At 42.6% G+C, this 22,504-nt stretch overlaps 1 protein-coding gene across 2 annotated transcripts in view; it reads left to right on the top strand.

Annotated features, from left to right (window-relative positions):
* Window positions 1-20,511, top strand: part of LOC106549372 (heat shock factor protein 3) — a 33,735-nt gene extending 13,224 nt beyond the window's left edge. For both annotated transcript variants that reach the window (XM_087728221.1, XM_087728222.1), the window contains exons 6-13: window positions 1,849-1,910; window positions 4,463-4,544; window positions 5,064-5,203; window positions 7,584-7,817; window positions 11,081-11,186; window positions 12,224-12,289; window positions 16,908-16,974; window positions 19,639-20,511. In XM_087728221.1, the coding sequence (XP_087584347.1) occupies window positions 1,849-1,910; window positions 4,463-4,544; window positions 5,064-5,203; window positions 7,584-7,817; window positions 11,081-11,186; window positions 12,224-12,289; window positions 16,908-16,974; window positions 19,639-19,943 (1,062 nt within the window). In that variant the 3' untranslated portion in view covers window positions 19,944-20,511. The remainder of the gene's footprint in view (window positions 1-1,848; window positions 1,911-4,462; window positions 4,545-5,063; window positions 5,204-7,583; window positions 7,818-11,080; window positions 11,187-12,223; window positions 12,290-16,907; window positions 16,975-19,638) is intronic.
* The last annotated feature ends 1,993 nt before the right edge of the window (window positions 20,512-22,504 follow it).

Genomic DNA, 22,504 nt, shown 5'->3' with positions numbered 1-22,504 from the left:
ATTATTCTCTGCTATTTAAAAGAAGATACAATAGCACTGGGCCTCTTCAGATCAAGCATTTATTTTAAAAAGTTTCTTCATTTTGTTAAGTTGTGTAGAACAACAATAAAGCAGTCTTTAAAAAATAAGTAATAATTTGTATATTCTATAGGCATTTATAGTTACTGACTTGCCTCCTTGCAGCAAACAGACTGTTTCATTTTAGCCTGATTAGAAGAGAAAAAAAATCTGTTTCTGCCGCCCAGCAATTTGCCTCCTTGCAGTAAACAGCAAGTTTCACTTTCAATTTCAGTTTAGGCACAGGGCTCCCGATGATCAGTTGTTTCAGGCTGCAGGGATTGCCATAGCCTATTGTCGCTTCTGCAAAATCCATTTTCTCCATTTGCTGCAAGGAGGTAAATTGCTGGAAGGCAGCGGCCAAAGGGTGGGGCCGGTGGGTAGGTGTGGCTACATTCAGTGTATATGACACACTCAAATTTTCACCCTCTTTTAGGAGGGGAAAAGGTGCAGCTTATACTCCGAAAAATATGGTAGTCCAAATGCAAAATAGAAATATTTCTCAGATTCACAGAGATAACTAAAAGGAAGAGACTCAACTGACAGTTCCAGGAGGGCTAGAAAGTTGGGGAAGCCCTGCTGATTACTTGGAAGAACTCGAATGGAAGAAAAAAGAACAACAAAAAAGTCCTGGAGAACTTTTAAAATATTAAAATCTGTGTGGTCTAGATAAATCATTTTGCAGTAGATGGATAGGCCATTGGTTCAGAAGTTTAACTGAACCAAAGAAAGGAGCAACCATTAAAGTAAACTGCAGGCAAATTTTGTTGGTTGCAAAAAGCTGTGGTTGATAACACAGTTAATCGCCCTATAACTTTATATTATTCTCTACATCTTGGTTAAGGCTGAATGCATCAAGTCAATCTCTGTGTAAGAAAACTCTCACAGTACTATTCATGCACAGGTCAAAAATAGGCTTTTTACGTTTTTTTATTCTGAATCGGGTAAATATAGAGGCCTGAACAGAGAATCACAAGAAATGTAGAAACTAAGAGTGTCAGTGAACATAATTATGTGGTGGGTTTTGGGGTTTTTTTGCATTCTGAGTGGGAAGATCAGAAGTACTGTAGTTAAATCCCGGTGGAGTGACTCTCCCAGAGATTGATTAATTATTTAAACTGCCTTTACTGTACTTTTAGTTGAAAGGACTTTTAGAATATTTTGTACAACAGTTGCATCAAATGACTCCCTGTGTCCAGGTTTATGCAACATTCAGAGATACACCACTGTCAAAGATAGATGGAGAGAAAAGATGAAACGAAGCAGCTTTGAATGTCTTTATAGTAGCCATCTTTAAAGATGCACCTGAGAAAATGGAAGAGAATTGCAGAGGGTTCCAAAATCTGGAACAGGTTTGCCTGTTGACATTGAGGAAATAGGTAGCAAGGATGTTGCCAATGTGATCCATTGCTCTGTTAACACAGCTTCTGCCCTGATGGCATGTAAGGTGATGAATTCAGTCCATGTTTTATTAGCTCAATTTTTAATTATTACAATAAAGGTAAATAATGTGGACCACTGCTTAATGTATTGGAGATTTTAAAATCTGTTGTGTAGATGTTAAATCTTACCTAAGGTGGTTTGTGATAACAGCATGGAAGTATGTGTGAGTACACACAGAATGTGTTTGTGTGATTTATCTGGAGGAGGTATGTTTTAAAGGCAAAAGTTAACAGAAAGTTTTTAAGACTTTTGCCAGTTCTAGTTTGCACCATTGAATATTGTGCTTAATTTTGAGGCTGTGATGGTTGAGATGAGAAAGGGTTGTTTATTTTTCCCTTCTTCTTTCAGATCGTTGAATTTATACTGGGTTTAATGAGAGGAAACTGCATTTTGGGGGTCAAGAGAAAAAGGTAATTGCTCACTCTTGCTTCTGTTGGCATTTAAAATGAGATTCTGAGTCCAGGTTTTCCCCCCATACTGAAGAGAGAAAAGCATCCTTAAACTTCATAGCGCTCCTGCCTCCCTGTTAAGAGGATACAAGCAGAACAGTTGAAATGATTCCAAAATGTTGCCTCTCCTGTTTCTTTCATTGTGCTCCTGTATCTGATTTCCTCTCTTTCCATGGCCTCTGGGTGAGCAGTATTCTTGCAAGTGTGAAGGTATTTCAGCTACTATATTTGTGGCTTCTCAGGGCACAGGTCCCGCTTATGGTTTGTTGTGAACATGCCATCCTTTCTGATACCTTCATCTGCCAGATGTTTCTCTTACCAGGAAAAAAACTCAAAAGAGCCGGCAGCTTTGGTTGGTTTTTCTTCTTGGGGATCAGGTGAAAATGGCTGGCAGCTGAAGCATGAAACCTGAACAGGCCAAGGACACTCTTCGCAAGCCACAGGGGAAATGGGGAAGCTCAGTGATGGCTCAATGGCTAAAACACTGAGCTTGTCCATCAGAAAGGTCGACGGTTTGAATCCCTAACGCCATGTAACAGTGAGCTCCCGTTACTTGTCCCAGCTTCTTCCAACCTAGCAGTTCCAAAGCATGTTAAAATGCATGTAAAAAAATAAGAACCACCTTTGGTGAGATGGTAGCAGCATGCACCTTTGGCATTTAGTCATGCCGGCCACATGATCATGGAGATGTCTTCGGGCAGTGCTGGCTCTTCGGCTTTGAAACGGAGATGAGCACTGCCCCTTAGAGTCAGGAACAACTAGCACATATGTCCGAGGGGAACCTTTACCTAGAGAGAAACTGTGACTGTATTTCTTCCAGGTCTTAGACTTCAGAGGAGCATATTGTATGAACCTGTACTGTACAGGTAGTCCACGATTTGCGGCCACAATTGAACACAACATTTCTGTTAAATGAAATATTTGTTAAGTGAGTTTTGCCCCATTTCACTACTTTTATTGCCACAGTTGTTAAGTGAAACACTGAAGTTGTTAACCTAGTAACACATTTGTTAAGTGAATCTGGCTTCCCCACAGACTTTGCCTGTCTGAAGGTGACAGAAAGTGATCTGTGACCCCAGGGCACTGCAACTGTCGTAAACATGAGTCAGTTTCCAAGCATCTGAATTTAATCATGAGGCCATAAGGGGATACTGCAGTGGTCATAAGTGTGAAGAACGGTCATAAATCACTTTTTTCAATCCTGTTGTAACTTTGAACAGTCACTAAATGAACTGTTGAAAGTCAAGGACGACCCATACCTCCCTTACCGAGGAAACTATGCAGAAGGATGTGAAGCTTTAAAGCTAACTAAAGCTAATCAAATGTTTAAAGCTAATTTCAGTGGGCTGCTTCTTCAGGTCGTAGACCCAGGGCTCATGAAGTGTTGGCATGGGCCTGGCCAGTAGCTTCTTCCAACTGGGAATGTTCAGACGATTGTGTCCAGATGTTGAACTCAAGTACTTTTTTCCATGCACACAGAAAACAAAATTTTTGGGATGGTTATAACTATCCAAGGGGTAAGTGCATTTGGAAAGCACATGGCCCATTATTCTACATAAAATAAATGGCTGCTGTACATTTTCCTGGGCAGGAACTTGCCATGTGAGAAAATTATGTTTTCCTTTTCATTTGAGCACAAGAAAGAGTTGCCTTGGATTTTGTCACTCATATTTAGTGGCTGGAGACCATACTATATTCCAGCTGCAAGCTATCCCTAGGAAAAGCCAGCCCACTTTAGTTCAATAACGATTATGCCTTGATTGTGTTGAAAGCCTGCCTCAATTTTGGATCCTAAACGCTGTGACTTGCCAGCTGTGATTTTAAAACTCATTCTCTCAAATACCGTAATCCTCCAATCAATTTGGTAGCTATAAAGGGGTAAACAATATTTGGTTCATCAGGGTAGGCGTACAGCAAAATTAGGAAGTCTCATTTAGACCATTCAAATGAACATTTCATCCATTTGTCTAGTGCAGTGATGGTGAACATTTTCCGGTCCGAGTGCCCAAAGCACGTGCACGCATGTGAATCCCTAAAATGCAGAATGCGTGTGGGCCTCCATGCATGTGTGCACCCCGTGCATGCACGGCAGAGACCCAAAGACCAGCTGGCCAGAGGGAGGCAGGAGCACATGCGAGGTGGAGCTGAGCTGGGGCAATGGCTCGCATGCCCACAGAGAGAGTGCTGAATGCCACCTTGGGCACGCCATCACTGGTCTAGTGTCTTAAAAAGCATTCTTCCAAAGCATGCAAATGTTAATTTATTTGTATCTTTTAAGAGAGGAGTAAAGCTTCCCTCTGCGAATTTGTTTTCATGGACTGTTCAGACCTCTGAGAGGTGAAAAACTCAAGTTGATCAAAACCTATTTCTGTTTTTACCAAGCCATTTCTCTGGTGACGATTTTCTTGCTGGGGAATGCTTCCATTGCATACATGCAGCGGTTTCTGCATACAAAGCTTTGTGGCTCATCTGTCCATCCACCTCCACAGCTCTCTGTGCTCTACTTCTCCCAGGTCTTTGGCCGATGCTTCAGACCCTTCGCCTCCAAAATTCAGCCGCCAGTACATGCGCATTCCCGTGGAAGACTGTGAAACCGTAAGACTTGTTTTGTTTCCCTCCCGATCCTCCTAAAGCAGTTCATGCTAAATTCATTCTACCCTGTTTCCCTGAAAATAAACCCTCTCCGCTTTTGAGTGCATGCACTAAAATAACCACCACCACCCCCCCGGAAAATAAGCTTTCCCCAAAAAATATTGCAACACAGCAGCAGCCATGAGGTGACCACGCTTGCTGCCTTCTGCACTCAAAAAAAAGACCTCCCCAAAAATAAGATCAAGTGCTTATTTTGGGAGTCAAAAGAAAATAAGACCCTGTTTTATAACTAACTAAGCTATCATGTTTCCCCAAAAATAAGACCCTGTCTTACGGTAGCTTAGTTATAAAATTCCTTCTTAATAATGCCTGTTAATATTTTTTTTATAATGCGTTTCGGTTTCACTAGGAATTCTAATAATTGCCAGAGCGTTAACAGTTTTTCTATAATAACAATTGTCTGACTAAGAAAAATGATGCTAAGGGTGTTGGATAAACTGCTTGTTGCTCTTGTGTCCTTAGACAGCCCTTTTGGATCATGGCCCAGACTGCCAAGACTCCATTATCATCCGTGACATCACAGATGCTCATGAGGAAGAGGAGGAAGAAGATGCTGCTGCCCCAGAGAGGTTTTTGGCGCTGGCGCACTCCAATCATGAAAGGTGAGGTTACAGATATTCAGATGTTTTTACTGAGAGATAGCACTGAAGCAGAGGCAGGCTGCTTCACAATAAGTGATCAGAGTGCTGAATATTTTTACCCTAGAGGTGTTGCCAAGAGATGTCTGTATATCTTTCTTTGTTCTGTAGAATCTTGGTTTGAGATATGGTTACCGCCATGTTCCTGGGAAGGAAAAGTAGAATTGGGAGTTTGTCTTAAAAAGTACACTGTTTCTCTGAAAATAAACCTCACCGAATAATAAGCCCAATCAGGCTTTTGAGCGCATGTGCTAAAATAAGTCCTCCCCTGAAAATAAGCCCTCCCTGAAAATATTGCAACACAGCAGCAGCCATGAGGTGACCACGCTCACCACCTCCTGCACCTCAAAAATAATAAGACCTCCCCAAAAATAAGGCCAAGTCAAATAAACGGTTCCACCACAAAACCGCGTTCGACTAAAGCGCGCTCGACGAAACCGCGTACCTGACGTCATCACAGCACGACGAAAAAAGCACGCTGTGAGTGCTAAACCTAAAATTAACCCCGAAACCTAACCCCCCGAAACCTAACCCTAAACCTAATCCTTAACCTAACCCTAAACCTAACGCTAACCCTTAACCTAACCCTAACCCTTAACCTAACCCTAAATCTAACCCTAACCCTTAACCTAACCCTAGCCCTAAACCTAACCCTTACCTTAACGTGAATCGGCTTGCTTTCAAAGCGCTTTTTAAAGCGCCCTTTTTTCTCCGCGGTCCCTGTTGTTGCGCTGATGATGATGTCAGCGATGCGCTTTAATCGGGCGCACTTTAGTGGACCGCGGTTTTGTCGTGCCACGAAATAAACAAAAGGAATCCTGTTCCTTCTGTTGTTGAGGTGGAAAAACGTCCAGAGAGAGGAGATTCTCTGGGCATGTCAGTGCTGGCCAAGTCTTCACCAAAAGTCCATTGGAGCTTGTGTTGTTTTTTATTCTGATTTTTGTTTTGATTTTGTTCTGCAACCCAACAAGACGGACATTATCCTTCAGAGGATAATTAGAACTGCAGAAAAAACAATTACTGCCCACCTGCCTTCCATTGCATAAATCAAAAATATTTACAGACCCCTCGCATCCTGGACATAAATTGTTTCAACTACTACCCTCAAAGCGACACTATAGAGCATTTCACACCAAGACAAGTAGACAAAAGGACAGTTTTTTTCCAAACGCCATCATTCTGCTAAACAAATAATTCCCTCACCACTGTCAAACTATTTACTAAGTAAATTCTGCTAAACAAATAATTCCCTCACCACTGTCAAACTATTTACTAAGTAATTACTATTACTATTATCATGTTTCCCCGAAAATAAGACAGGGTCTTACTTGCTTTTGATCTCCGAAATGCGCACTTGGCCTTTTTTTCGGGAAGGTCTTACTATTTTTGAGGTGCAGGAGGCAGCGAGCGTGGTCACCTCATGGCTGCTGCTGTGTTGCAATATTTTCAGGTAGAGCTTATTTTCGGGCAAGGGCTTATTTTAACGTAGGCTCTCAAAAGCCCGATTGGGCTTATTATCCGGGGAGGTCTTATTTTTAGGGAAACAGGGTACTCTTCTCATTGTTCCTATCAGCCATCTCCTCTCACTTATGACTGCAGGACTGTAACTTTGTTGCTTTTATCCTTACGATTTATATTGATATTGATTGTTTCCTGATTGCTTATGACTATCACTAAGTATTGTGCCTTATGATTCTTGATGAATGTATTGTGTCTTTTTATATTTACTGCAAGCATCAGCACCAAAGACAAATTCCTTGTGTGGCCAATCACACTTGGCCAATAAAGAATTCTATTCGATTCCATTCTATTCTGTATTCTTCTCTATTCTATTCTCTATTCTGTTCTGTGTTCTGTTCTGTTCTATTCTATTCTAAAACAAAATTAAAGGCAAAGATGCCCTCAAGGCGAGTTCGGCTTGTGGTGACTGCATTCACGTAGTATTACAGAAGAGGCTTGCCTTTATCTCCTTACGGATTGTTCTTCCAAGTTCCCAGTCAACGATATTCAAATTCATACTTGAGTCCCCAGACAAGTGTGAACCAGGACTGATTGGTTGTTTAGATTCTAAGATCAGTCCAGAACATTAGGGACCCTGGGAAAGGAAATCAACATTAGATTCCCTTTCAAGATGCAAAACCACTTCTGTAGCCCTGCAGAACTGCATGGATGCTGTGATTTGATTCAAGAGTCTCTTTGCCCTTTCAAACAGGATAGACGCCAGCAGTGCCGGATTCCCATTGGAAAAAGTGGGTTCTCTCCACTTTGGGGTGCTGTGGGAGTTGCTTTACTGCACTATTGGGAGAAAGCATTAGTTAAGTCTGTGCCTGTTGTGTGTTTTCAGGAAGGCTCCTGTGCCCACCAGAGAAGGGATTCCCACTTGTGAAACACTAGAGACCTCCGAGCCAGAAGAGCCCCAAGGTGACCATTCAGTTCAGCCCTCGGATGGCTCCCTCCAGTCCAGTGCTGTGGAGTTGCACACTCCACAAGTCAGCGCGAACGAAGAAGCGGCAGAAGTCATCGATTCCATCATCAACGAAAACCAAACAACGGCCTCGAGTGACTCTTTCCTTGACAGGTGTGTGTCTACTTTCAGAGAGGCGACACCTGGCAGGATTATCCCCTGCCACAGAACCATGGCATTGGAGGAGGTTAGTCTCTTCCTTGCCATCCATGATAAGTACCTGTCTAGCATCAGACAGTCCGTGCCCCCCAAGAAAATTTGTTCTACTGTTTATTAATGTAACCCTTGTTTTTTTCCCCTTGGTTTTCTGGAGCTGCTGTCTCCCTTGTTCTTCAGCATCCTTTTGGAAGGGGAAAGACTTCTGAGTATTTCTCTTGAGCAGAAGCTGTAAATTCCTTGCTAGATTCTTCCTCCTTATTTCTCAGTGTAAACTGCTGTGAAAGAAACCCTCACTTCTCATCCTCTGTCGAATGGAATGGAATAGGAATAGGAATAGAGAATAGAATGACTTTGTCCCTTTAAAGATACACTAACCAGCATACATTAAAATGAAATTTCATTGCATACAGGTCTCAAAGGGTCACCACCTCCAATATACAGTACAGTAAATAAATAAATAAAGTATGCATATATCCACATATATTATATGACACAGAGAAACAACACAGTCTAGTTTGGATGTATACATGTACATGGTGAGAAAAACTAATCTTGCAGGTTTTACCAGATGGATGGCCAAGGGAACAAAGCTGTTACAAAATCTGCTAGAAATTCTTCGAAACCTCCTCCTAGAGGAGAGCAACAGAAACAGAGTGGGGTGGGCATGTGGGGTCTCTAACAATGCTTCGAGCTCTAAGCACAGAACACTTATAAGCAGTATTCTGAATAACAGGAAGCAAACTTCCTATAATCTCCACTGTCCTTACCACTCTCTGTATGGACCTTCTATCTGAAGCAGCGATGCAGCTTGTTAAAATGCTCTCAATTGTGCTTCTGTAAAAAGTGGCCAGGACAGAAGGAGAAAGATATGATCTCCTCATCTGATGTAGTAAATTCAGATGCTGGTTTGGGTGCTTCACTAAGGATGACGTGTGGAGAGACCAATTGAGATTGTTAATTATCTGCAGCCCCAGATACTTAATACTGTTGATCATTTAGAACAAGAAGCAATGAGTGGAAACTGATCAAAGAGAAGCAACCTAGAACTAAGAAATTTCCTGACAGTGAGAACAATTAATCAGTGGAACGGCTTACCTCCAGAAGTTGTGAATGCTCCAACACCGGAAGTTTTCAAGAAGATGTTGGATAACCATTTGTCTGAAGTAGTGTAGGGTTTCCTGCCTAAGCAAGGGGTTGGACTAGAAGACCTCAAAGGTCCCTTTCAACTCTGTTATTCTATTCTATTCTTCTACAGCTGCATCCTTGACACTGAGTGGAATATGACACTGCAGCTCTTTCTAAAATGTACAATGATCTACTTTGTTTTATTAACATTTAGAACCAGGTAACTTTTATTGCACCAATCCACCAGAGCCTTCACCTCTTTCCTATAATCATTGTTGTCCCAGATAGGTCCAATCCATTGCCGTGTCATCCGCACACTTCACAATATGATTCGTAGCAGATTTGGCACTGCAGTTGAGGGTCATCAAGGTGGACAGTAGCGGACTCAAGACACAACTTTTTAGGGAACTCATACTCAAGGAGATGGGAGTTAGAAACTTTTCTCCCCACTTGCGGAAACTGGGGCCTATCAGTAAGGAAATCAGGTATCCAGTTACTTAAAGGAGTATTAAAACCTTATAGGCCCAATTTGTTCACCAAATACTGAGGAATGGTTGTGTTGAACACCAAGCTAAAATCAGCATACAGCCTCCATACATGAGTATTCTCCTCCTCCAGGTGCACCAAGCTAAGTTGCAGCACACAGGAAAGTGCATCATTCTTCCGATAGGCAAACAATGATCTAGTAAACTAAAGGCTACTATTACTACAGATCAAGCTGGCCTTTCTGAGTTTCTTCTTGGAATGTAGTGAAATCTGCTTCCTTCTGCCTGTTTTTTTAAAACATTTTTATTAAATATAAAAAATTCAATTTCTAAATAAACAGTATTGTCTGCATACAAATAATTTTGAGAAATAATAATCATATTTACAATAATATTCATCACATTAGTATTGATCTCATAATAATAGTATTTGCTTATCCGTTTTAATAAACCTTATAAAACTGATCCTTCTCTTATATTTCCATATTTATAACTTCTGTTTCTGTTGGTTAGCCATTGATAAAATGAGTCCCATGTTAAAAAGTTTTCAGTTTCTTTTCCTTAATTTTAAGTGTTGAACTATCCATTCCTGCACATTTTAGTATTTTTTAAATTACATTTTCCTCTACGGATCACTTCACTTTTCCATTGTTGTGCAAATATAACAATGTAATAAAACAACTTAATAAAATTAAGTATGTACATATTCCCTTTATTATATTTTTCCGGTAAGGTACCCAACAAAAATATTTCTGATTTTAGATCTATGTGTTGCTTTGTCATTTTTTCCAATCATGTATGTATTTTTGTCTAGTATTATTTTGCCTTTGGGCATTTTCACCACATATGATAATATGAACCTAGTGTCTGATTACATTTCCAACATTTAGTGGACATGTCCTTAAGCATATTTGCCAATCTTAAAGATGAAAAATGCCATTGATAAAACATTTTATAAAGGTTTTCTTTATATGCAGTTGACATTGTTAATTTATAATTCCTGTCCTACAGTTTCTGCCATTTATCTAACCCATATACATATATGTGTGTGTGTGCGTGTGTATCCAAAGTTAATAACTTTTTATGCTTCAAACTAATCCATTCTTTCACCCATGTAAATACCGAAGCCTAATAGTATAACTCCCAGTCTGACTGTGTTAAATATTCACAACAGGGAGAGACTTGGGAACAAGGTCAGCCAATGAATAGGCATAGCAACTAAGTCAGCCAATGAGACCTTAAACAGATCTGAGCCTGTGTAAAAAATTGAAACAGAAACTTAAGAAGTCTGGACATGGCTTAACTGTATTAAGCTCTGTACTGAGAAACTGAAACAGTCTGCTGCTCTGAGAAGTAAACAAGCAGTCTGTCTGGGCTTGTCTGCTGAAATGAAACTAACTGCTTATGTTTGCCTGTAACTTTCCTGCCTTGTGTTTACTTGGAAGAACCACCTGTTGGTATTGTACATTCATTCATCTATTCTTATGTATATAAAGAAGTTAATTAATCCTGCTGCATCAGTTATCTGTGTGTGCTTCTGGATTTGAATTTAGGCAACAAACTCTTGAAAGCCTGTTATACTTATTATTTTCCTACTTCCCTTCGCAGAGAAGAGATCCAAGACTTCTTGAATTGTATTGATGCGAGTCTTGAGGAGCTTCAGGCAATGCTGTCTGGGAAAAAAACCAACCATGCTTTGGAAACACACACTGATGTGAGTCCACTATTCTGTGTGGATTTCGTAGCTGGGCTGCCGCCTTCCTCTCACATTACCTAAAGAAGAAAAACCCAGTTGTTGCTGTTCTTCTATTCTCTGCACTTTCTGTCTTTCCCTCTCCTTCAGGATCAGGGGAATTTCTCCAACCACCCCTGACAGCAAATTGGTGTCCTGGCAAGACACCAATTTACTGTCAAGGGTGCTTGGAGAATTTCTGTGGCAGATGGGACTGACCTAGGGAGCCAGCCTTCAGCACCACCTGTTATGGTTCGCCAGCAGCCTGCGCAGCTGGCAGCAGAGTTGGACAGTGAGGAGGTTGAGGAGGAACTTGGGCCAGTCCTGGAGCCTGGGGAAGGCTGAGATGAGGGCTCTTCATCGCAGGCACAGCGGGGGCCAAGGCCATCTGGTAGTTATGTGCTGCCTCCGGAGTCTGACAAGAACAGTGGGAGCCTGTTCCCAGTGTGTTCATGCACAGAGCTGCCAGAAGGCAAGAACAATTAAGAAAGCAGGGTCGACTCGGGAGTAAGACTTGGAGATGATTGGCCCCTCCCATAAGACATAAAAGAGGAGTGAACGGGACACGAGCGTTTGCAGGAAGCAATTAGTTCATTTGGTTGGTTCAAGCTCTGAGAAGTTCTTTTTGACTTTGTGCTAAGTTTGGCCTTGAAAAACTAATTGGCAATTAGGTCTCTGGCAGCGTTTCCAGGGAGATAAAAGGTGGGTCCTTATCAACATTCCCCTGAAAGACTGTGGCAACTCGAGCAGACATCTGTCAGAATGATTCTTTTTATTTATTGATTATATTCATATGCCACCCATTTCACTTACAAGGTGCCTCTGCTTCTAGGATTGAGGGGCATCATGTTTTAGTCTCAGTGCACTGACAGCACTTTGCCTAACATGAAGGAAGCTTATTTTTATCCCCCCACCCCTATGTTTAAGTATTTGATTTGTGCCAAGAGAGGCCCTTGTAGTATTTTTGCTGTTTAAATTGTTTCTAATCCATAAAACATTGCCTTCATTTCTACCTCCAGACGTTCAGTCCAGAGCTTCCTGTGTTGGATTCAATCATACCAGAAGATCCTCTCAGATTGGAAAAGGTAGGCAGTGGATCTTCCTTAGCTCCTGGGAGGGAGGGGAGCAGCAAATTGGGAAAATTGGGGGGGGCACTCTTGGAATTGAAGGTACCCAAGTGGGTTTATTTCTGATCAGCAAAGTTGCTTAGAAAACGCTGGACTCTGAACAGTTGAATTTCAGGAATACCTTTACCAGGTAAATGGAGTAGTAGAAAAAGAGAGCAAGAGCAATAAATGAAGAAGGTTAACAGATACTGATCTCTCTCTCACTCACTCACTTACACATGCACATGCACACATGTTAGCTTTTTTAGTGTATCCTGTTTCCCCCAAAATAAGACCGCCCCGGATAATAAGTCCAATTGGGCTCTTTAGGACATGCACTAAAATAAACCCTCCCCTAAAAATGTTGCAATATAGCTGCAGCCATGAGATGACCACACTCGCCGCTTCCTGCACCTCAAAAATAATAAAACCTCCCCGAAAATAAGGCCAAGCACTTATTTCAGGGGTCAAAAGAAAATAAGACCCTGTCTTATTTTCAGGGAAACAGGTAGTTATACCTCTTTCATAGAAACTTTCAGCAGATCACAATAATTGAACCATTTCAAACTGGTTTACATATTTGGTATAAACTTGATTTGTGGACAATTTTAGTCAGCTTAGGAACCTGCCCAACGGAGAAAGAATAAAGGTGGGTGCTGAAGGGTTTCTGAAGATCTTGAGAGACATTTTCCTCTTTCCTCTCCTTACTTTTCTTTTTTTTTTTTTAAGGAGAAAAAAACCCCCAGTCAGTCATAAAATAAAGTTACAGGGCTTGATTGTCTACTGTTAAATGGGGCTCCCAGATTTTACTTCTCTGTTGGAAGGGTGAGGGGGGTAGAGGGATGCCCATCAGAACTTCCTCTTGACTCGGCTGCCATCCCTGTCCTGGAGGGTGTAAAAGAACCAGCTGCCTTTTCTTCATACCACAAACCTGTAGGAAAGCTGCGGAATGAGCTGTAGGTAAGCAACCTTTGCTTCCTTTCAGGCCACTGGGTTCAATGAAAAGTCACCCAGAGTTGCAGAGAGATGGGCGGGAAATACATTTAATAAGTAAATCCATTTCCCAAATGGCATTTGTGCTATCAATACATGCGCAGGGGTGGGAGGGATGTGGTGCTCCCCCGCACCCTATTTTTGGTCCCAGCAGGCTTTAGGGATGCGTGGGGGGCAGGGGAGCATGGGGGGCATTACATTATGGGCATCGGCATGTGCACATGTGCTTTCAGCACCCGAGGAAAACAAGGTTTGCTATCACTGTGTTAAGCCATTGAGGGTTCAGGAGTGATTTTCCCGTTCAAGGGAGTTTTGCACCAAAGAAGCCCTTTTGAAAGCAGCTTGAGTTTTGTTGGGACTCTGCCTGGCCTTCTTGCTTGGGCTTTAAGCTCCTTAATGTTTCTCTTCTCTGTTTATTAGGGGCATTTTCCAAGGCCTGGCTTGCTGGTTTTTTTCTGATAACATTTGGGTAGTTAAAGGCTTCGACTCGGGCTAAACCTTTTTTTTTAGGCCATCCAGCTCTAATTCTGCCTTCTGCAAGACTTGCTGTACTCTATGGTCACAGCAGCCCCCCTAATAAAAAGTTTCAGGTTAAACAGTTTTAAATTATGTTGTGATAAAGAGACCTCTGCCAAATCTAAACTCTTTTGCCAACCGAGTACTTAGAAGAAAATCAACACATTTATCTTTTCAAATGAGCTCCTTTTTCAGGATGGTTTGGATTCTGCTAATTGGAGTGAAACTCTGGTAGCTTCCACCAACGACCTGGACTTTGTAAGTGGCGCTCAGAAGAACTGTGTTGGATCTATGCAGCACACAGGTCTCCTAGGAGGAAATGGGAGTGGGATGCGGGACCTTTTGCTTTTGAATGAGTGTAGGCGGCTGAGACACGGACTCCCTCTGTTTTCAGAGCTTGTGCTCCGCAGGCAGACCATCCTGGCTTCCTGCAGAGACAATGTGGCTAGCAAAGATGGTTTGTTTCAATAGAGAGTCCCAAAATGAAATTTAAGCTGTCAGGTGCTTGCAGTGTTCATCTTTCATGTGATGCACATAAAAGTATGCCATATTTTTTGGAGTATAAAACGCACCAAGATTTTGAAGAGGCAAATAAAAATAAGTTTTTGCACTCTGCAGACCTCCCAAAAATGTCCTGGTTTTTTGACAAATAACAGGCATGCATAGCCTTTAGGAGGTTTGTAATGTGTTCCTGGGGGCTGGAGAGACAGAAATGAACAAAAACCAGCCTGTTTTCTGCTCATTTTTGCCCTCCGCAGCCCCCAGGAGCACTCTGGAAGCCTCCTAAAGGCTATGTACAGCCATTTTGGTGAAGGGGTCAGGGTTTCGGGAAGCCAAATATGCTGTATTCAGTGTATAAGATGCACCCAGATTTTCACCCTCTTTTTTGAGGGAAAAAGGTGCATCTTATACTCCGAAAAATGAGGTAGTTTACTAGAATTATTTTTATGCTTACATCCTTTTTTTGAAAAAAAAAATTACAGCACTCAGTTGCAGCAGAAATACCAAAACAAAATATTTCTATTGACCAGGTGTAGAATAGATAAAAAGCATCACCAGATGTACAGGTGAAACTTGGAAAATTAGAATATCGTGCAAAAGTTCATTTATTTCAGTAATGCAACTTAAAAAGTAATACTAATATATGAGATAGACTCATTACATGCAAAGCAAGATAGTTCAAGCCTTGATTTATCATAATTGTGATGAATATGGCTTACAGCTCATGAAAACCCCAAATCCACAATCTCAGAAAACTAGAATATTGTGAAAAGGTGCAATATTCTAGGTTCAAAGTGCCCCACTCTAGTCAGCCAATTAAGCCATAATATCTGCAAAGGGTTCCTGAGCCTTTAAAAGGTCTCTCAGTCTGGTTCAGTAGGAATCACAATCATGGGAAGACTGTTGACCTGACAGTTGTGCAGAAGACCATTGTTGACACCCTCCATAAGGAAGGAAAGCCTCAAAAGGTAATTGCAAAAGAAGTTGGATGTTCCCAAAGTGCTGTATCAAAGCACATTAATAGAAATTATGTGGAAGGGAAAAGTGTGGAAGAAAAAGGTGCACAAGCAGCAGGGATGACGGCAGCCTGGAGAGGATTGTCAGGAAAAGGCCATTCAAATGTGTTGGGGACTTTCACAAGGAGTGGACTGAGGCTGGAATCAGTGCATCAAGAGCTACCACACACAGACGGATCCTGGACATGGGCTTCAAATGTCATATTCCTCTTGTCAAGCCGCTCCTGAACAACAAACAATGTCAGAAGCATCTTACCTGGGCTAAAGAAAAACAGACCTGGTCTGTTGCTCAGTGGTCCAAAGTCCTCTTTTCTGATGAGAGCAACTTTTGCATCTCATTTGGAAACCAAGGACCCAGAGTATGGAGGAAGAATGGAGAGGCACACATTGCAAGATGCTTGAAGTCCAATGTGAAGTTTCCACAGTGTGTGTTGGTTTGGGGAGCCATGTCATCTGCTGGTGTTGGTCCACTGTGCTTCATTAAGTCCAGGGTCAACACAGCCGGCTACCAGGAGATTTTGGAGCACTTCATGCTTCCTTCCGCAGATGAACTTTATGGGGATGCTGACTTCATTTTCCAGCAGGACTTGGTACCTGCCCACACTGCCAAAAGCACCAAAACCTGGTTCAATGACCGTGGGATTACTGTGCTTGATTGGCCAGCAAACTCACCTGACCTGAACCCCATAGAGAATCTATGGGGCATTGCTAAGAGAAAGATGAGAGACATGAGACCGAACAATGCAGAAGAGCTGAAGGCGGCTATTGAAGCATCCTGGTCTTCCATAACACCTCAACAGTGCCACAGGCTGATAGCTTCCATGCATCACTGCATTGAGGCAGTAATTGCTGCAAAAGGGGCCCAAACCAAGTACTGAGTGCATATGCATGCTTATACTTTTCAGAGGTCCAATATTGTTCTATGTACAATCCTCGTTTTATTGATTCCATGTAATATTCTAAGTTTCTGAGATGGTTGATTTGGGGTTTTCATGAGCTGTAAGCCATAATCATCACAATTATGACAAATCACGGCTTGAACTATCTTACATTGCATGTAATGAGTCTATCTCATATATTAGTTTCCCCTTTTAAGTTGCATTACTGGAATAAATGAACTTTTGCACAATATTCTAATTTTTCAAGTTTCACCTGTACTGCCAGCCAGGGCAACTTGTAGGAAGCAACAATGCTTTAAGTTGTACCTACTGTTGTGGCCTAGAGGTGGAGCTCTTGCCTCACAATCAGGAGGTTGTGAGTTCCATCCTAGATAGAGGCAGATGTAGGGTCTCCTGCTTGGGCAGGGGGTTGGATTAGATGACCTGCAAGGTCCCTTCCAACTCTGTTCATTTGTTAAAGTTGAGCGTTACCAATTGAAGCTGGGGAAGCAAAGCTCTGGCTGGGCTATTATAGCCAGAGTGATGAGCTTATTAAAAGGAAGACAGGAGACTCAATTAAACTGGTGAGGATACAGTTGGCTCTCTTGTCTTTGTGTTTTAAAAAAAGGTACCGTAGCATTTAAAACAAATATTCCAAAAATATTTTTCAGTGCATTTTTTTTCTTTTTTTAGACAGAAGACTTGCCAGCAAATTTAGACACGGATGGAATAACGGATGAGGAAACCTCAGGGAGGAATGGTGAGCACGGCAAGAAATTGGGAATTGTTTCACCAAATCAGTCTGGAGAAGCTAAGCAGGGGTGGATCCATTTGGACGGAACAGCCCTTTCCTGTCCTACGTGGTTTACAACATCTGTTTTATAGGAGTTGGTGTCCTCCAGATGGTCTGGATGTCACCTGCCATAATCTTGAGCCCACATGGCTCAAAGGGGCTAGGAATTTGGAATGTCAGACTCCAGTCCATTTGAGATCATCTGTTCTGACCTAGGCTTCCTGAGTCAGTAAAAAGCACTCATTTAGTCCCAAAACCCCTTTTTAAAATTTCAACAGCTGTGAATTATGTTCGTTCACAGCTCATAATGAGTCCCAAACAGTTTGTGAAGAGTCCAACAGAAGTCTGCCACAGTCTTTCGGGATGAGGCTGATAAGCACCCACCTTTATCTCCCTTGAAACTCTGCCAAAGGCTAATTGCCAGTTAGCTTTGCAAGGCCACACGGAACACAGAGTCAGAACGGAGTTTCAGACTTTAAATTGATCAGAACAAAGTTGCTTCCTGCAAAGGCTCATGTGCCTTTGCTCCTCCTTTATGTCTTATGGAAGGGGCCATTGACCTCCAAGCCTTACTTCCAAGTCACCCCGTTTGTCTTAACTGTTCTTGCCTTCTGGCAGCTCTGTGTATGCGCACACTGGGATCAGGCTCCCCCTGTTCCTCTGCCTCACTCATGTCCAACTCTGGAGGCTCCAGAGGCAGCACATAACTCCCAGATGGCCCTGGCCCCCTCTCTGCCTCCAACACAGAGCCCTCGTCCGAGCCTTCCCCAGACTCCAGGATTTGCCCATGTTCCTCCCCAACCTCCTCACTGTCCAACTCTGCTGCCAGCTCCACAGGCCGCCAGTGGACCACAACACTATCCAGTTGGGAAGAGCTGCCCCACAAGTGCCCGAATCTGCTCCTGACTCACTGGCTTTCATGCACTGCTAAAGGGGACAGCCTGAGCACCTACGTTTTCCCCATACAAGACTTTATTCTTAGCATCTTGTTCTAGTTTGACATTTTATTTGGGTTATGTGTGATTGAGTCTTTTTGTGCTTCTTACACAACATTTGGAGAGCAGAGAGAGAGGAAGAAGAGAGGAAGTGGACTTGTGCAATGAAAGATTGTGGCTTTCCTTTCCAAAATGCAGTCCTGTTTTTAAAGGCAACTCTGATGCCAGAGGGGGGCTGAGTGGACAGATTTTGGAATCCCCCATCAGCTCTGTTGGTGTTTCTGACCTCACCACCCGGCTTTCCCTTCCCCGGCCCTTAAAATCCTTTACGGATCTGAGTCCGAGGCCTCTTCTGTGGGGCTGGAAATTGAGGGGATCGGCACTGGAGGAGGGAAGTTCACAGGAAATACTTTTCAAATATGGTAGCCCCAGCAGTGAGATTGAAATTGCCAGTTCGTTTTGTGGGGACAGAGCTTTTGATTTCCTTTCCATGCCCTGTGGACACCCCTCCCCCAGTCTTGGTGGTGGTGACAGCATCTCCTTCGCCAACTTCCTATTTCCAGACTTTGGCCTTTTGTTTGGAAGAGAGTCAGTGCTGAGTTGGCTGTTAATTTTGTGTGTGTGTATTGCACTGCTGGTAAATTGACTTTTGTTGTAAAATAACAGTGCATTGAAGGAATAGTAATGATAATGATACACTTGGAAGTAACTAGTTTTTCCAGGCAAGAAGTCAGATATGGAAAGTGAAGTCTATTTATTGCTGTTCCTGTAACCAGCTGGCGGCTTCTGTTGGTTCTTCTCTAAGAGCGACAGGCAGGACCCATCCTGCAGGCCTGAATGGCCTCATGTTTCATCCTGGTTGCAGCCTGTGGTGTGACTCAGACGGCAAAACTTCTACTTGAACGTTCCCTCCTCCGGGATCTAGTCTGCACTCTGATTGTGTTCTGACCTAAGCTTCCCGAGACGGTAAAAATCACATGCCTAGTCGCAACCCCCCCTTTTTTTAATTTAAATGGCTGTGAATTATGTTCATTCACAACCTGTAATGATTCACAAACAGTCTGTGGAGAGTCCGACAGAAGTCTGCCAAAGTCTTTCAGGATAAGGCTAATAAACACCCACCTTTATCTCTCTGGAAAGGCTGCCAGTAACCTAATTGCCAATTAGTTTTGCAAGGCCAAACAGAACAGAGAGTCAAATGGCACGTCAGAGTTTAAACCGAACGAACAAAGTTGCTTCCTGCAAAGGCTCACGTTCGTTTGCTCCTCCTTAAGGGAGAGGCCAATCATCTCCAAGCCTTACTCCTGAGTTGTCCTTTTTTGTCTTAATTGTTCTTGCCTTCTGGAAGCTCTGTGCATGCGCACAATGGGAACAGGCTCCCCATGTTCCTCTGTGTCGTGATGTCAGACTTTGGAGGCAGCACATAACTCCCAGATGGCCCCCTTTCTGTCTCCAACACAGAGCCCTCATCAGAGCCTTCCCCAGACTCCAGCACTGGCCCATGTTCCTCCCCAACTTCCTCACTGTCTGACTCTACTGCCAGCTCCGCAGGCCACCAACAGACCAAAACAGCTTGGATGGGCAAGGGGGGTGGGGGGCCTTGTTCCTCCAAGGACTCTCCACATGCCAGCACCAGCATTTAGCTTAGCTATTAACTATTTATTAACTAGCTATTCCTCCTTCCCCCCCCCCCCAGACATGCAGCTGATTCAGTATCGGGGGAACCCTTTGCTTTCACTGTTTGAAGAACTGCCTTCCAGTGAGGAAGACGGCCGCCTGGGGACCGCCGGAGGGGATCTGCTGGGTTCCATGGAGAGCAACGAAGCTGTGCAGCGAGTCGCCAGCCCAGGAAGCCAAACAACCGGAGCCGCTCCGCTGGAGCCCCTGGATCAGCCCCTCCTCTCAGAAGACATGAACGGCGAATATAAACTGTTTCCTCTTCTGCTTCTCAGCCCAGTTGCAAATTTCATAGAGGAGACCTCAGAAATAGAAACAAGTTGAATTGCTGACTAGAACTTTCACAAAATAGCATCTTTTGCAGGTCGCAGTTCTGCTTCTCTTTCTTTCTGTGGCTGAATTTCCTCCACAAACAAGGGAAAGCTCTTTAATCCCAAGAATGTAGTGTTAGGAATGTAGCTGCAAGGTGAAGTTTCAAATTGCACTGATTTTTTTTAAAGGCAAAAGCAAAAAAATAGCAAATTTCAAATCTGCTTTTTGAACTATTTTATACACAAATATGCTATAAATAAGATTAATGTTTATATCTTAGTGTAAGATTTGCAGAGGGTTATTTGATCCCATGATAGTCAATACTATCATAATACATTTATTTTTCTTCCTGAACTGTTGTATTGGAGATAACAAGTAAGTTAGAATTATGTTGGGGGGTTTTTTGTAACTGTAATCTTGGTTTGCTCCAAACTTTTGCCTCAGTCCTCACTACTACGATTTTGTCTGCATCCATGTTACCTTTTATGTATTATTTACCTCTTAAGTTCTCCCTCTAATTATTATTGTAACTTCTGTTTCCTATGGCAAACAATATATTTTAACATTTATTTTAAAATAATGGCAGTATTTGCTACATATTTAGATACTTTGCAAAAAGCTTGTTTTTGATGCACGTTACATATCAAACCTTCTGTTCATAAGATGGTTTTCCAACCAGTAAATAATGGGATTATCCAAGAAGTATCATCAAAGTCACCTTTGCTTTTGAAGTCAACATGTTTTGCATAGGCCTAAACATTGAGGGTGTGGATAACCTGTTCTGTCCAGGTACCTCCAGCAGGTGCACTTGTGAGGCTTAAGACGTGTTGCTCATGGGGTTTGTTGATTCCAGTGATTTTCACCCAGACTGCAGATTCCCCTTTGCCCCTTGTCTTCAAAAGGGGCATATGAATCATGATTCAAAACATGAATCAAGATCACGTGTCGTGTTAATACCACTTTATTAGGCCTTGGTGAGGCCACACTTGGAATAATGCATCCAGTTTAGGCCACCACGATGTAAAAAAGATGTGGAGACTCTGGAAATAGTGCAGAGAAGAGCAACAGAGGATTAGGGGACTGGAGACTAAAACATGAAGAACGGTTGCAGGAACTGGGTATGTTTAGTTTAATAGAAAGAAGGACTATGGGAGACATGATAGCAGTGTTCCAATATCTCAGGGGCTGCCACAAAGAAGAGGTAGTCAAACTATTTTCCAAGGCACCTGAGGGTAGAACAAGAAACAATGTGTGGACACTAATCCAGGAGAGAAGAACTGGGGAGAAATTTCCTGACAGAACAATTAATGAGTAGAACAGCTTGCCTCCAGAAGTTGTGAATGCTCCAACACTGGAAGTTTTAAAGAAAATGTTGGATATCCATTTGTCTGAAGTGGTGTAGGGTTTCCTGCCTAAGCAGGGGGTTGGACTAGAAGACCTCCAAGGTCCCTTCCAACTCTGATATTCTATTCTATTCTAAAGCAGAATTATGAGGCCATTTGGCATGTTGAGGTATATAGAAAGATACAATATTTTCTGGATGGACGAAACATCTCCCAAACTTCTTTGGCCCTTTGCCCATAAACAAAATACGGTGGCCAAATCCAACACTCATCCCAGCAAATGCCATGAATGCCAGCCCTTTAATTCCACATCATCCATGGGCAGAGCCATGGGGATTGGAGCCATTTCCAATCTCTCCTGTAAATGATGTAATAGTAACATCAAATAAGGTAAAGCTTCCCCTTGCACATAGGTTCTAGTCGTTCCCGACTCTAGGAGACAGTGCTCATCTCCGTTTCAAAGCCGAAGAGCCAGCGCTGTCTGAAGATGTCTCTGTGGTCATGTGGCCAGCATGACTAAATGCCAAAGGCGCACTGTCGCCTTCCCACCAAAGGTGGTTCCTATTTTTCTACTTGCATTTCTTATGTGCTTTCGAACTGCTAGGTTGGCAGAAGGTGGGACAAGTAACGGGAGCTCACTCCGTTACGCGGCACTAGGGATTCGAATCTCTGAACTGCCGACCTTTCTGATCGACAAGCTCAACGTCTTAGCCACTGAGCCGCCACGTCTCTCTAACATCACATACTTGCCTTCAAAATGAAGGCTTCCTTTGAAAAATAACTTGTTTGAAAAGTTGACTTAGGGCTTTTTACCTCGTGATTTCACAAATACAGATAATCCTCAATTTATGATTGGTTGCTTGGATTGAAATTATGACCGACCAACCCAAAAGGTTCTTTTTAATGTATTTGAATATTAATATTTTGTTCAAAAAAGGTTCTTATGGACTGGTTCTAAAGTTCTGATAGCCAGCACGCACATACACACACACACACACACACACACACACACACACACAAAAAACCACACATCCGTCACATGACTGCATTTTGATGCTTGGCAACTGGCTCATGTTTACAGTCATTTGCAGCATCTCACAGTCACACGACGAGTTTATAACAAAATACAGCACTTCTGCTTTTGGACAAAAATACCCCGTAGCAAACTGAGTTTGGTTAAGACTGCTGCCAAATGTTGTAAAATCAGGTTGGTCATGTGATACATTATGA

Source organism: Thamnophis sirtalis, unplaced genomic scaffold, assembly GCF_051295495.1.
Source record: "Thamnophis sirtalis isolate CommonGarterSnake01/CBP01778 unplaced genomic scaffold, rThaSir2_p1.2 scaffold_13, whole genome shotgun sequence".
In the NCBI taxonomy this organism is placed as follows: domain Eukaryota; kingdom Metazoa; phylum Chordata; class Lepidosauria; order Squamata; family Natricidae; genus Thamnophis; species Thamnophis sirtalis.
Note: the sequence above shows the minus strand (reverse complement) of the source record. Positions and strands in the feature narration are given on the sequence as shown.